The sequence below is a fragment of the Acanthaster planci genome, linkage group LG07, assembly GCF_054643075.1.
Source record: "Acanthaster planci isolate LZ-2023a linkage group LG07, COTS_SCS, whole genome shotgun sequence".
Taxonomy (NCBI): Eukaryota; Metazoa; Echinodermata; class Asteroidea; order Valvatida; family Acanthasteridae; genus Acanthaster; species Acanthaster planci.
In genome coordinates, this window is record NC_141783.1 from 11,636,262 (window position 1) to 11,649,211 (window position 12,950).

General features: G+C 41.3%; 1 protein-coding gene across 3 annotated transcripts in view; it reads right to left on the reverse strand.

Moving 5' to 3' along the window:
* Positions 1-12,950, reverse strand: part of LOC110981801 (FAD-dependent oxidoreductase domain-containing protein 2-like) — a 47,934-nt gene that overhangs the window by 4,808 nt on the left and 30,176 nt on the right. For all 3 annotated transcript variants that reach the window (XM_022239730.2, XM_022239729.2, XM_022239731.2), the window contains 7 exons: positions 12,275-12,675; positions 11,592-11,768; positions 5,039-5,290; positions 3,760-4,038; positions 2,430-2,596; positions 1,500-1,665; positions 462-589 (listed from right to left, as the gene is read on the reverse strand). In XM_022239730.2, coding sequence (XP_022095422.1) covers positions 462-589; positions 1,500-1,665; positions 2,430-2,596; positions 3,760-4,038; positions 5,039-5,290; positions 11,592-11,768; positions 12,275-12,615 — 1,510 coding nt within the window. In that variant the 5' untranslated portion in view covers positions 12,616-12,675. The remainder of the gene's footprint in view (positions 1-461; positions 590-1,499; positions 1,666-2,429; positions 2,597-3,759; positions 4,039-5,038; positions 5,291-11,591; positions 11,769-12,274; positions 12,676-12,950) is intronic.

Genomic DNA, 12,950 nt, shown 5'->3' on the forward strand with positions numbered 1-12,950 from the left:
CAAAACGTTTCCCTCTTCTATTATGAATAGTCACTGAAAACTTAATCTTTTTCCACCACAGCCCATGTTTTTATAAGGACAGTACCAAGTGTGTGAAGCAATAACAGTAACTTCACACTGCGCAATTCTTCAGGTCCAATTCACATAATATAAAAACTATAAAAAAAAACCAATTTTCAACGATCACTTCTAAGAATTGCTTTTATCTGCTCCGAGCCGAAAAAAAGAGGTTGGTTTTTTTACTCACTGCCTTTCTTTTGCCGATTGGGGTACACTTCAGCGCGGGGCGGACTCCTACAATTTCAACAGAGTGTAAATCCATTTTTCTACATCCTATCGCATCATTCGCTTCTACATGGAACATCTCTGCATCGCTACCAAAATGGATCTATTAGTAGCTTAACTGACAGATCATGGCGATGGTGATTCAAAGGGAACAGGTTGGAACCAAAGCACTTTACCTGAGAAGTCCTTGCCGTACTCCATGGAGACGACAATGACTTGGCTGGCATTCAGCCTGGTGACGGAGGAGAGCTCTGGGAGTAATTTCAGCGGAAACTCCTCGATGTACTCATACTCCATACCATCACTTCAGTCACAAAAAAGCAACAACATTTTCACAAACATTAGCCTAGCAAGTAAAGACTTCATTATTAATACCCTGACACAACCCTGTTTCCCTATGTTTGTATATATACATGTATATATATATATGATTTTTATTGAACAACATAAATGTTTTATGTGAGCTGTCGTGTAATTCAGCCCTCAGGCTGCTGTAAGCAGTGTTGCAGTGTTAAAAAACACAAAATTACAAAAACAAAAACAGATTCATCTTACTGGTTCTTACAGTGTCACATAAACTCAGCGCAGGGTCTAATTCTAATTTTACAACCCTGCTCATCAAAAATGATAAATCTTTACACGAGGAGACTCAGCCTGTGTGTATACACATAACCTCCACTTCTGCACCATGTGCTCAAAAATCGTCAAGAGTTTCTTTGTTGCAAGTGTATGCAGAGAATACAGACCATAAGTAGCAGACCATAAGCATGGAATTCTAAAGCCACCAAAAATGGGACCCGCTCTGCAAAAAGGTGTATTAAGTCACGCAATGCAAAAATGTGTTATGGCCCATTCCATGTGCCGAGGATGAAAATATTTGGAATATTTTGAGGCCAACTGCTAGACCAGAAAGCCTCTGTTGCAAAGGAACACCAAGAGAGTGTCTAATTTAAGTCTAATGTTTCTCAAAACAAAATGAAATTATACGAATATGCAAATGGCAAATAACTCCAAAATGCAAAATGCCACTGGGATGAATTATATATCAAATAAAAGCTAGGATGTGAGCAATTTGATTATACACACATAACTCAAATTCCAAAAAATGTGACATAATACACCTTTATGTAGAGCCAGTCACAAATCATACAAATGAGCCCAGCTCGTAATCCGAATCTCCCATTTATTCCGGGCACTTGTTTCTTTACACTTACCTATGTAAGATAATGATATCAGCCAGGATGCCAAACATCTGATAGGTTCCTGAAGCTTCATTGATCCTCTTGATGATGTGGTTGATGAGTTCTGTGATTGGTAATCTGACGGAGGGCCATGGCACAGATTGGTAGCGGGCTTCGAGAATTCGAAATAAGGCACGAGCTGAAAAAAAGAGTGAAAAAAAAAAATAAAGTGGATTTGACAATCTTCAGACTGTAAGGCACACCAGGAACTCTTCTGGTAAAACAACAATTTTCTTTAGTAAGTGGAATGTTGGAAGAATTAATCATATTGTTCCCCGAAGGGTGTTTGTGAGAATGAAATGTTCATAGCTGTCTATATATAATCTGCATCTTGCTTTTGAGCACCTTTATCTATATGTAAATTTACCAAAATATTCTAATAATAATAAGATAGATTTATATAGCGTATTTTATCATGTACGCATGTATAAGCTGTCTGCGTAAAAGGCTCTTTATCAGTAAGGTACTCTTTACTTTATCAATAAATATAATGTACACATACAAAAATTGAAACTGAAAAAAAAAATTAAACTGACATATACATGTTAGCTACCCAGTACATGTAAAAAGGCTCTTTACTCTCTCAGCTCCTCTGCATATATGTATTTGGTTACATGGAGAAGCCCTACACCACCCTTGAGAGGTAAGCAAGAACATTCTCAGCAGATTAAATGATGGATCAAAATGCACATACATGCATACCTGCACATGAGATAAAGCGAGTAGATAACCTGACTTCCTATGAACTTTTCAGGAGCAGCCCATGAATACTCCAACAAGAAACCTAATTCCCCTCCCCCCAAAACACCCCACTGAGTTCATACTGACCTTCTAGCAGATACACACACTCAGTCTTTAGGCCGCCTCCTCCGACCCCCCCCTCCCATCTCGCAGTCAACTTACCAGTATATCGGAATCCGTGGATGAATCCTCCGGCCGATTTGCGGTAATCCACAGCGTGGGATAACGCCCCGGCAAAGAACAGGTCCGGCACGTCCACGGACTCGTAGTTGGCAAACATCTTGGGGTATTTTTTCAGCTTCTTCCTTCCCCTGTGCGGTTTGGTATCACTGCGAAAACCAAGCAGATGTGATGTCATCTGTTTCCACTGCCATACTCATAAAACATTGCTATACTAGCCTCATGTCCCATTTGTTTTTTAAGACACACTGCTACATGCAACAAACTGCAACTCATCTGCAACAAGGACCCGGCTGAATGCAATAAAATACAATATAGCTGCAGCTGAAGTCACGAAAATAGATTCAGTGACATATGGGAGTACACCTAGCTTCACTTATGCCACATTTTATTGTGCAAGTCGTGCAACAAATTCTGACACATTTCATGAAAGTCATGCACTGCGCAAGTCCACAACTTTGGCAACAAATCGTGGCATATCTTATACAATCTTTTCACGTGGAGTAAGTTGTGCCAAACAAATGAACAGTTCAACAAACTAATCATGTTCAGCTGAGATTCACTGTACATGTAGCTCAACTTAATAGCAAGGTTTACATGAAAAATGTACAGTTTTGGCTTTTGGAAGGTTGTGCCACAGGTTGTCAAATGGAAGTACTTGTAATTGTACTTGTAATTTTTGGCCTATACACAATCCACTTCGAGTGTGTACCCAATGTTCCAAATTGTGGTGACTGCTACATGTGAAGCAAAGATCGTATAGTGCCGCGTTGTGGCGCAAGATGGAGAACTTCACCGTGAATACACGTAAAACATTGTAATCGCATGGGCGCCATTTGAGCAAGCGATACGCCTGCGCAGTGCACATTTTTAATGCAAAGGCGCAGGCGCCACGGCAGGCATGTACACCTGGTGCGCCCGCGCCTGTGCATTACCGTGAACCGAGCAGGCGTATTGCCTGCTCAAATGGTGCCCCGTAGTAATTACACCTTCTGGGCAGAGTATCCATCTTGCGCCTTCGGCGCTACATGATCTTTGATGTGAAGCAAGCAAATAATTGCACCATATTTGTGTACAGAACATATGAAGCAGGAAGAAGTCTCAAAGGGCAAAGAAACCAATTCCAATTTTAAAAGTAATGAGACAGCTGTTAAGCTTCATTCCAAAGACAGAAATCTGGTCTCCAGTCAAATTAAGCTACATTTCAATGTCTCCACAACAATTAATTCTGAAGGCTGGTACTGATCTTGTTGGGGGCATTATTGCCAGTGAGACCATCAAGAGCTCCCGTTGGTGGGCATCTTTTACTCACTCGTTAAAAATGTTATTGTCATACTTGAAGCCCATGCAACGTATGATCTTGTCATAGGGCTCCCTCAGGGCAAAATTATCCGGCATGATGCGAGTCATGTGACTGTTGATATCCGAGTCAGTCACGTTCTCCTGTAGGACTGCCTCCAGTTCGTATTGATCCACCAGGATCAGACGGCCGTCCGTCCGTTTCAGGATGGCCATCTCACGAATGTCGCCCTCAAGGATGCCATCTAAGGACTTCAGCTGGTACGTGTCTAGAAGGCCATTGTTGACGGCTCTGTGACAAATACGAAATGACCACAAAACTGTATTAAATTACAGGATTGCTAACTTGTCATTCCGCGTGTAACAAAGTTTTGAAGCCATCCTGTGTGCTGACATTTTGCATTCATGTGCTTATTTGTAGAACATGAATTAAGATAAAATGTATTCTGGACCATGTACTCTAACTCAAAAGAACAACATACATGTATGCAAATAACATACAACACATTTTTTTATCAATACTCTGATGCATTCAAAGTCTTCAGTATCTGCAGTGCAACGTGCACGCCTTTGTGCTATATACGGCCATGGAGCAAAACAGAAAGCTCACAGTCATTTATTGACTGAGCCCTCAGGTTTGGGCCAAATCAGTTTTGTTGACTATTCATTTGAGAATCAAGGCACAGACATGGGTGTGTTAACAGCTGTACCAAAGCCACACAAAATTTGGAGTCTTTAATGGGTTTGTACACACACACACACATGGATGCACCTAGACTTCACTTTGCACACCATTACGAACCACTCACTCCACCCTCACTACCCAGAGAAATGAATAAAGCAAAGCAAACTGAACTAGAACAAACACAGAATGAAAGAATTCCAAAAAAGAATCCATAAGATCCAGGGAACACAAAGTGACTGAAAAAGGAACAGATAATAGTACATGTATATGTACGTGACGAACGAAAACAGAAAATTAAACTGCTTAATTTGCATATGCATGGTCTGATTCCCACTTCACTTGAACCCAAAGCAATTTCATGAAACTTAACTTTACGAAGTTGCATGTACATGTAAATATAGTTTCATTGCCATATTCACATTTACCACATTTATATTTGCTTCCCAGTAAAATCCACAAGAGGTAAAAACTGGCATTTTTGCTTGATTAAAAAAAAATAACAAAAACCACAGAAATTCACAGAAAAGTACAACAAACCTTTACACATGCACTGTATGTATTTTGAAAACATCAACAAATACTGTACATGTAAGTCAAAGCAACCCACCTCAAATCCCCGACATAATGTGTTTCCCAAGCCATTCTCAGGCGTGACCTTGCAACCATATGAATGACGTTGGTCGACCCCAAAATGTGATCGGCCGTCTCAAACGCCGAATTGCCCCTTCCAAGAATCAGGATGCTCTTTCCTTCAAACTCGTCAGGGTCTAAGGAGACAGTTCTGTAGCCTTCAGTGTGTTGGATGCCTTCAAAATGAGGTTCATGGGGTAAGGACAGGCCACTGCTAAGGATCAGGATTCTACAGTGGAAGACAAAGACTAAACTATGTAAATGGCACTTCTACTTTATAATGCTTCATTTTGCATATGCCCTATCAGACAAGGTATTTTTGTCTGCATGATACTTAGTTTGCAGTGTCCAAGAGTTGATTTCTAACCTAAACAGTGTGCAAGTTACTGGTACTTGGCTGTGGCTATGGTTGTGGCTGCAGCCACTTCCCATAGAGTCATGATTAATTTTGAGCCACAGCCCAGCACCTCAGACACAGCCCTAATCCACTCCCCGTACTCAGCTGTACAATAAGTTATGAAATTCTTACACATGTACACATACATGCACATGGTTCTTGTGAGACATTTTAAGGTCCAATTCAGCAAAGCACTCTTGTGTCAAAAATTCCAATGGGAGTTTTTATTCAATAATTAAACATTTAAAGAGCACCTTTTCTTTCTTTTCTTTCTCTTTTTGAATTTTGAAATTGTGTAGACTAAAAAACAAAAAATAAAAGTTCAACACCGTCCCTTGTCATTGTGAGTTATACTGTAAGTACATATGCATGTACAAACATGTACATGTACAAATCCATCCAATCTACTTTTTCAAATAAATGACATGTTGAAGCAGAAGCTACAGACCCCTACGGGAACAAATCAATCAAAAAACCCTACTTTCCAAAATACACATTGTGACTCAATTTCCAGAGCTGTCACTATGACAACACAGTATCCACATCCATCACAACGGGACCCTGTACCGGCCGGACACTTAACCCTATTTCTCTGCACGTCACATTGCATCAGTTCCATCCTGCGCTCGGCTAAATGTCAGGTCTCCAACGCAGGAGGATTTATGTTTTCCATCCAGAGAACACTGCGTCGTCATCTTCCAAGGAGAGCAATTGAAAACAGTTACCGACATCATACACCTGAGTTCATTCCGGATGGAATTGAACAGCAGGGACCGACACTGACTAGCATGATAGGTGTGCACACTGAAATCGTAGTGGGACCGTCCCGGGCTACAAACATAAAGCTATTTTCAATCTCGGCTGTTCCCCACTCAGAAAAAGACGGAGAGGAAAACAATTCTTTGTATTAACGTAAGGCCGCAAAGTAATGGAATAGTTGATCCTATTGGAAAAAGAAAGAAAAACAGGTAGAAGATGTTGTGCAATGCGCAGAAATAACTTGAAGATTGAAGGCCATTGCTACGCAAGATGCTGTTCAGTGAACCAAAAATTTAATCAGCGCCAACGCAATCGATAGTAGCATTAATGGATTTTGTTTTTCCGCAGGGGTATACGCTGGTTTATCCCACTGCCTACGTGCTCTTCACAATGTCCACGTGGCTGGCTGACTGCACAGTCTCATTTCACGAAGTACAGTTAATCAGAATGTACCGATTTCTTTAATCAATCCCCTGTCTAGACATACTTCTGCAGAAATGAGTAATACAAATCCTAATTTCTCCTAAAAGCCACGACGCGAGTCGAATCTTCCACTCCCCAAAGGTAAGACCTCGGGATTTCAAACAACAAATACAGAGCCACGAGGATCAAAAGTGTTTATTATGGCAGCCTTGGATTTCGTCAGTAAAGATACAACAACATCAGTAACAAATGAACTTGAGGAGACAATTTTTTTTTTATTTTTCAGTTACAAACACACTTTGGTTTAGTGATACCGATTTCAGGATTTTGGGTACATATACCAGTACTTGTACGTGCATGGTACCTGCAGGGTACATTGTATGTGTATGTGCTGTATACCGTACTTTACACAAATGTATTTGTATTTTGTTCAAATTGTACAAAAAAACTCACTCATACACAAGGTACAGGAGAGCACATCAACGTCTCGCCCACCCAAGAAAAGTCCAATCTGTGTAATTCAATATTTAAATGTAGAACTTTCCATTCAATCAAATCTTAGTCTTTGGCTGCACCAAATTCCCATAAAGCTGAGAAAAAATCAGAAGAACAAGTAACTTTTGGGCATAATTGTAATGACATCCATTCAACTGCCTTTGTTGTGACTTTGCAATGTTCCTTTAAAATGCAACTTTGCGACCAAAGGACAGAATTGTTCCCTTCTTTATGTAAGTTATTTTCACCTCCAAATATTTAATTTCGAAAACAAATATTTCATAATATAATATCTGGTACAGCCCTGCCAAGAAGGCCTGCACATGTGCACAGTGTTAAAAGCACGCTAACAGTAAAACTAATTAAAGCAAATTTACATCATGCCGAGGAAGCTGTTTGGAAATTGGCTTCTGCTGATGCAGCTGACGACGGCACAGATTGAGACAACTTCTGCAAAAAACAGGTAGGAATGACTAAAAAACAAACCAAAACCAAAGGTACATTTGGGAGGGATGCAAGAGGATACGAGCGAGTACACATACCAGACCAGGGGGACTGAGAATGATGATGCTATGACAGGATAGTGTCCAAGGGGAAATAAAAGATAATCAGTCTAGGAGGGCTGGTGACAGGTCAGGGGGAGCAGACGCAAACGATAAAAGCTGACAAGCCAAAACTGGACGACGTCTTATCACCCTTAGATATGAAGACATACATGTAGCCTACCCCAGCTCACAACGTACCAATCAGATCATTTACAAATGTATGGATTCAGATGCACAATACATGGATGTCCATGGGTGCCAGTGCGTATCACCTATGACAGCAGGTACATGTACCTTAATGGCAAATTTTGGAGGCTCCAATACATGTACATGTATGCCATCATAAGTGTGCCCAATCTTTCATCTTTATCCATGAAATAAACATCAATCGCTCAGAGAAATTCAGAAAACAGATGAATCATTTTGTACTTTGTAGCCAGGGTGAATCTTATCCCTTCCAACACATATTTTACTTGACCAAACAGCACTTGAGGGCTCGTTCCTTTTTTTTTTGCTGTCGTTTTTTGTCTCTGCCAAGGGGCGCTCATGCCCGCGTAAGACAGGATTCAATTTCCGGGACGACAGATTCACAATGTTAAGAACAGCAGTTCAGGCAGGTGACACCAGCTGTCAAAAGCACAGATGTGGAATTCTAATTATTGTCTTGTGAGAGTGGATTGTTTGCTCTGAAACAAATTTTTCCAGATAAGAGCACAGAGAAATTTTAATACCCGGAGAATTAATGCACTGTACATCCCCCTCAAAAAAGAAGGGAGGTGATTCCACAGGGATTATGTTTCCTAGTATTACAAAATGCTACTTTTGTAACCATTTTTGTTTAATTGCTACTTTCCTACCATTAAATGGGAAAAACACAGGTAATAAAACGTTCATTGAGCACTAATGAGATGGTGCATGGTGAAATGAAGTGAAAGTGGAAAGAGGAGAAAAAAAAGCACTACGAAGGAAAAAACCTCCACTTGTAAATCTGTCGCCGGTTGATGCTTCATTTGCTAAATGCTGTCTCCTACTGTTGTCCACCCGACCGGAAATTGATTTTTCATTACATGTGCTTGCTGAATGCTATTTCCTCAAGTCTTGCCCCAAAAACACTGACAGGGAAAAAAAATTGTCATAATTTACATTTCTACAGCATGCTGACGCTACAAGTGTGGGAGCCAATCTACATGTATGCATGTTTGACCCATTTGCCCTGACAGAGCCTTAAAAGCGCAACTTAAATCTGAATTGTGACAAATTGCGAGCAGTATCTGTGGCAAGCGAACCAAAGCTTGCAGGGAAAAAATTCAGCGCCAATAAAAGAGAAAGGGATCGAATTTCGGACCTGTTCTGATTTTTTTTTTTGGGGTAGCAGACCGATTTAGTCAATGAACCTGGTTTACAGATGAAGGCATGACACTGTGCGTGGCTGACGGATGTGACTACACACGCCAAGTCAGGTTTAATAGGATGAAACTGCACTATGACACGCCACTCCATCCACCCAGAAATCTCAATCCTTCCTCCCTCCTTTCCCAGAACATTCTGGAGGGCTTGATGGACAATGCAAGCTCTGAAACTGGAGAGGGAAAATGAGGTAAATTTCGCAGCTGAATACCAAAGACCCAGATCCTTTGCCCTGCATGTGCATCCATGTACACGTAATAACCAAGGTGAAATCTATGTCTGATGGCTACTGGTACATACATGTAGGAAATCTAATATGCACAGACACTCCAACCCAAAAGAGCCAGGGGAGAGAGTTTTGCATGTTGTATCTACACCGCAGGGAATAATTTTCAGCCAAAAATTTGCATAGCAAATCTGCTACACGAAATAATCTTTGCATAAAAGTTGGATACACTTGTACAGCATTTTCCTTCATGTAATGGGAGTGCAAATTTACAGCACACAATTAAAACATGACAAAAACATCCATAAATAAATCCAGAGTCCACTTCCAAACAATTCCAGTTATTCCATGTCCAAAACCACGATGAATCCACACAGAGTCTAGTCCAAATTGAACGATCGAGTTGAGAGTAATGTAAAGTTAAGAACGCAACTGGACAGTGCACATGCAACGATAATAGGGAGTTTAAGATTCCACAATGCCCAATCACGGCACGGCCAAACAGAGCCAAACAGACATGCGTGTAAATTCTTTAGTGAGCATACTCAGTTGCTGCGGCCAGTGCGTCGCCTTCAATGTGACAAGTTTTTGCTTTTTCACGTCGTTGCTTGGCCATCGCGTCCGCGTAGTGGTTCGGTCTGCGATATGAAATCTTAAACTCCCTAGTTAGTTGACTATATGTGCACTGCACAGCACTGCAGGCAATGAATCAAATCAACTGTCATGGTCCGGTTAGAAGGTTACTGTAGTACTCCTTGCCGCTAGTGCATTATGTGCTATGGCTAGTGTGAAAGTCGAGACTGATTAGCAGCTCAAAGCTTATTCATGGCAGTATTCTTTCCTGCACAAATTGTGCTGTGGAGAAACACGATTTTCCCTTGAATTTATTCATTGGAAAATGGCACAATTAATTGATAAGCTGGTCTAAGCTGAGTTTGTAATAAGCACGAGAAAGGAGCATGTCAGAAGGGGACATCATGATTGGATAGCTATGTCTGGCCAGGAGTACGTCATGCAAGCACACATTCTCATTGGAGGTCACTCCAGTTCTGCCACTCGCATTATGAATAATTCAGTGATTCGGTGGTAAGCATTTACATGTACATGTAATTCCATAATGGCCAATTTTGTACTATAAACGAGAGTTGACTGTATATTATAGGCTTACGGAGTGTTTTCATTGTGTTATTGGCAAGAATCCAGATTACAGGGCCAGTGATCGCAGAGAGTGCCACTCTCTTGTACTAAATGAATTTGCCCTTAAACATGTACATGTATGTTTCTGGTTGCATCGCAGCAACTGTAATTCATAAAAAAAGTGCATAGCAAATAGCTGAAAATGCATCGCGAATTGCGATAAGATACCGGGAAAATTATTCCCTGCACCGTACACGTAGTTTGAAAAATCTGGGGACACTGTTCTTTAAGAAAGTCAGTTTTTTGAATGGAGATAGAGTGATGTACATGTACAGGTAATTCTTTAATTGATGAAGAATCGCTTAAATCATTAATGACAGTATACATGTATCGTACATGTATATAACTGCAAACTGTGATATCTACCATACTGGTACATGTAAATGGGCTAAACTCTGCAGATAGAAAGTTTAAAGAGAATCTGACACTGAGAGGGCATGCACATGTAGGCCCAACTCGTACCTGTGAAGGATGGCAATCCTGGTATTTTCGGATTAGAAAAGGACAGACTGTCCTGATGAGCCAACATACCGTTAGTATGGTTAACTCATTAAGCCGGTATCTCCGGTTTCAATGGCACGACATAGCTGAGAGCATATCTACTCCCAATGGATGGGATGCTGGTCCGTGGTAGATTACTCCCAAGCTAATTTGAGTACCCACAAATACTCCTGCTTCCAGGAAAAGTATGGAAAAAGTGGCTTGCCCAATGACACAAAATATACCCAGCTTATTCAAACCCCTGGCCGCGGCCCGATGCATAAACCTGTAACTACGATGTACATGTACTCACACTTTTAGCCACACTCCCCTGATTGTCCTGCAAGATGGCAAAACCATTTTGAACTTATTTGATATGCATGCAATGAAGTAACCAGTGTTTGAAACATTTTTTTTCTTACAGCAGAAGCAGATCGAGAAGATAAATATTTTCACGCTCAATCTACACGCACATCTGCCATGCCAACACTGCGCTTTAAAACACACAATGTATGTATTTCCTTTTTGGTCAAAGATAACATTGCGTGATATGCGTACAGCGCAAACAGTATTCAATGTCTTCCCTCTGCACACATCTTACCTGCATGAATAACCGTAGCCGTCTTGATCCTGGAAAGTAAACGTTCCGTTGTTTGCAGAGCGGCTGATGTTTTGAACGTTGGTGTTGTACTTGATGTTGAGTTGTAGTTTCCGGGCGTAGTCGTTGAGGTACCGAACATAAGTGTCGGCATGAGGGAAGAAGTCTTTGGAATAATATCTGAGGAGGAAAAATACACGTTGTTTTTTTCTTGCGCTAGTAAAGGAGTTAGCATTTCAAAGTTGCTTTCTTTGGGGATTCTGCAACCAAGAGCATGAAAATTCTGAAGGATTTTCTCTTTAAAGAAAATATTTGAAGAAAAAGTGTGGTACATGATTTAAAAAGGCAGTTTTAACTGAAGGCATTCGTGAAAAGAATTTTTACTGTGAAGGACAAAGACAAGGGCAGATCTAGAACTGATGGCGATGGGGAGAGAGAAGCTTGTCACGGAGGACCCAAAACTTAGGAAACTTTTTTCATGCAACCTTTTTTGGCCTCTCTGCGGGGTGAGGCTACATTTTGGGGCCCTCTTTACAAGCTTTTGGGAAGAAGGTAATTGGGAAAATTGTAAACAGAAACAGGGGAGGAGGACAAGGCCCTGGTTGAGGTTGCCTCTCCCCCCCCCACCCAGATCTGCCGTAGACGAAGATGATCAGGAGAGAGATAAGGACGTAAATTATACTTACTTCATCTGCAAGCTTTCGTCATCACTCAATAAGGAGTTCCAGTCATGCCTTAAGTTGAATTCCTTGTTGGTCTTGCCGGTATGCCTCTTGTTGATGCTGATCAGCTTGCGGTGTCGTGGGTAGGTCACAAAGAAAGCGCCGCTGGTGTTGGCCTTCTCCAGGATCACGTAGTCCCGTCCCGCCCGTTCCAGAAAGAAGCCCATCTGGAGCCCTCCTGGGCCTGCACCCACGATGCAGTACTGCCATGCCCGCTCCGCATGGTTGGTGTGCCAGCTGGCCCGCAGGTTGCCGATGAGCTGCAGGAAGAGCACCAGGAGGAACACAAAGCCGGCAGTTGTCATGACGATGGTGCATCTATTGAATGCAGCGTAGTCAGAAGGCACCGTCCAAAGCTTGCAGTTCTATGACACAATAAAGAGTTTAGGGACCAAGTTTAGGTGGTTCCCCACACTAACCAATACAATACATGTACTGTTCACTTGTACATTGTATGTATGGTACGTACATGTACCAGTACTTGTGTCTCTGAGCAGTGGTTTTTGTGCTTTGAATTTGCAAACAAATCATTAGAATGCAACCATTTTTTTCACATGTGGGCCATTCCATGTCAGACCAACACACTTTTTGACCTTAGGTCTTCAGATTTTGATAAACCTTGCTGTGCTTGTAGACATCA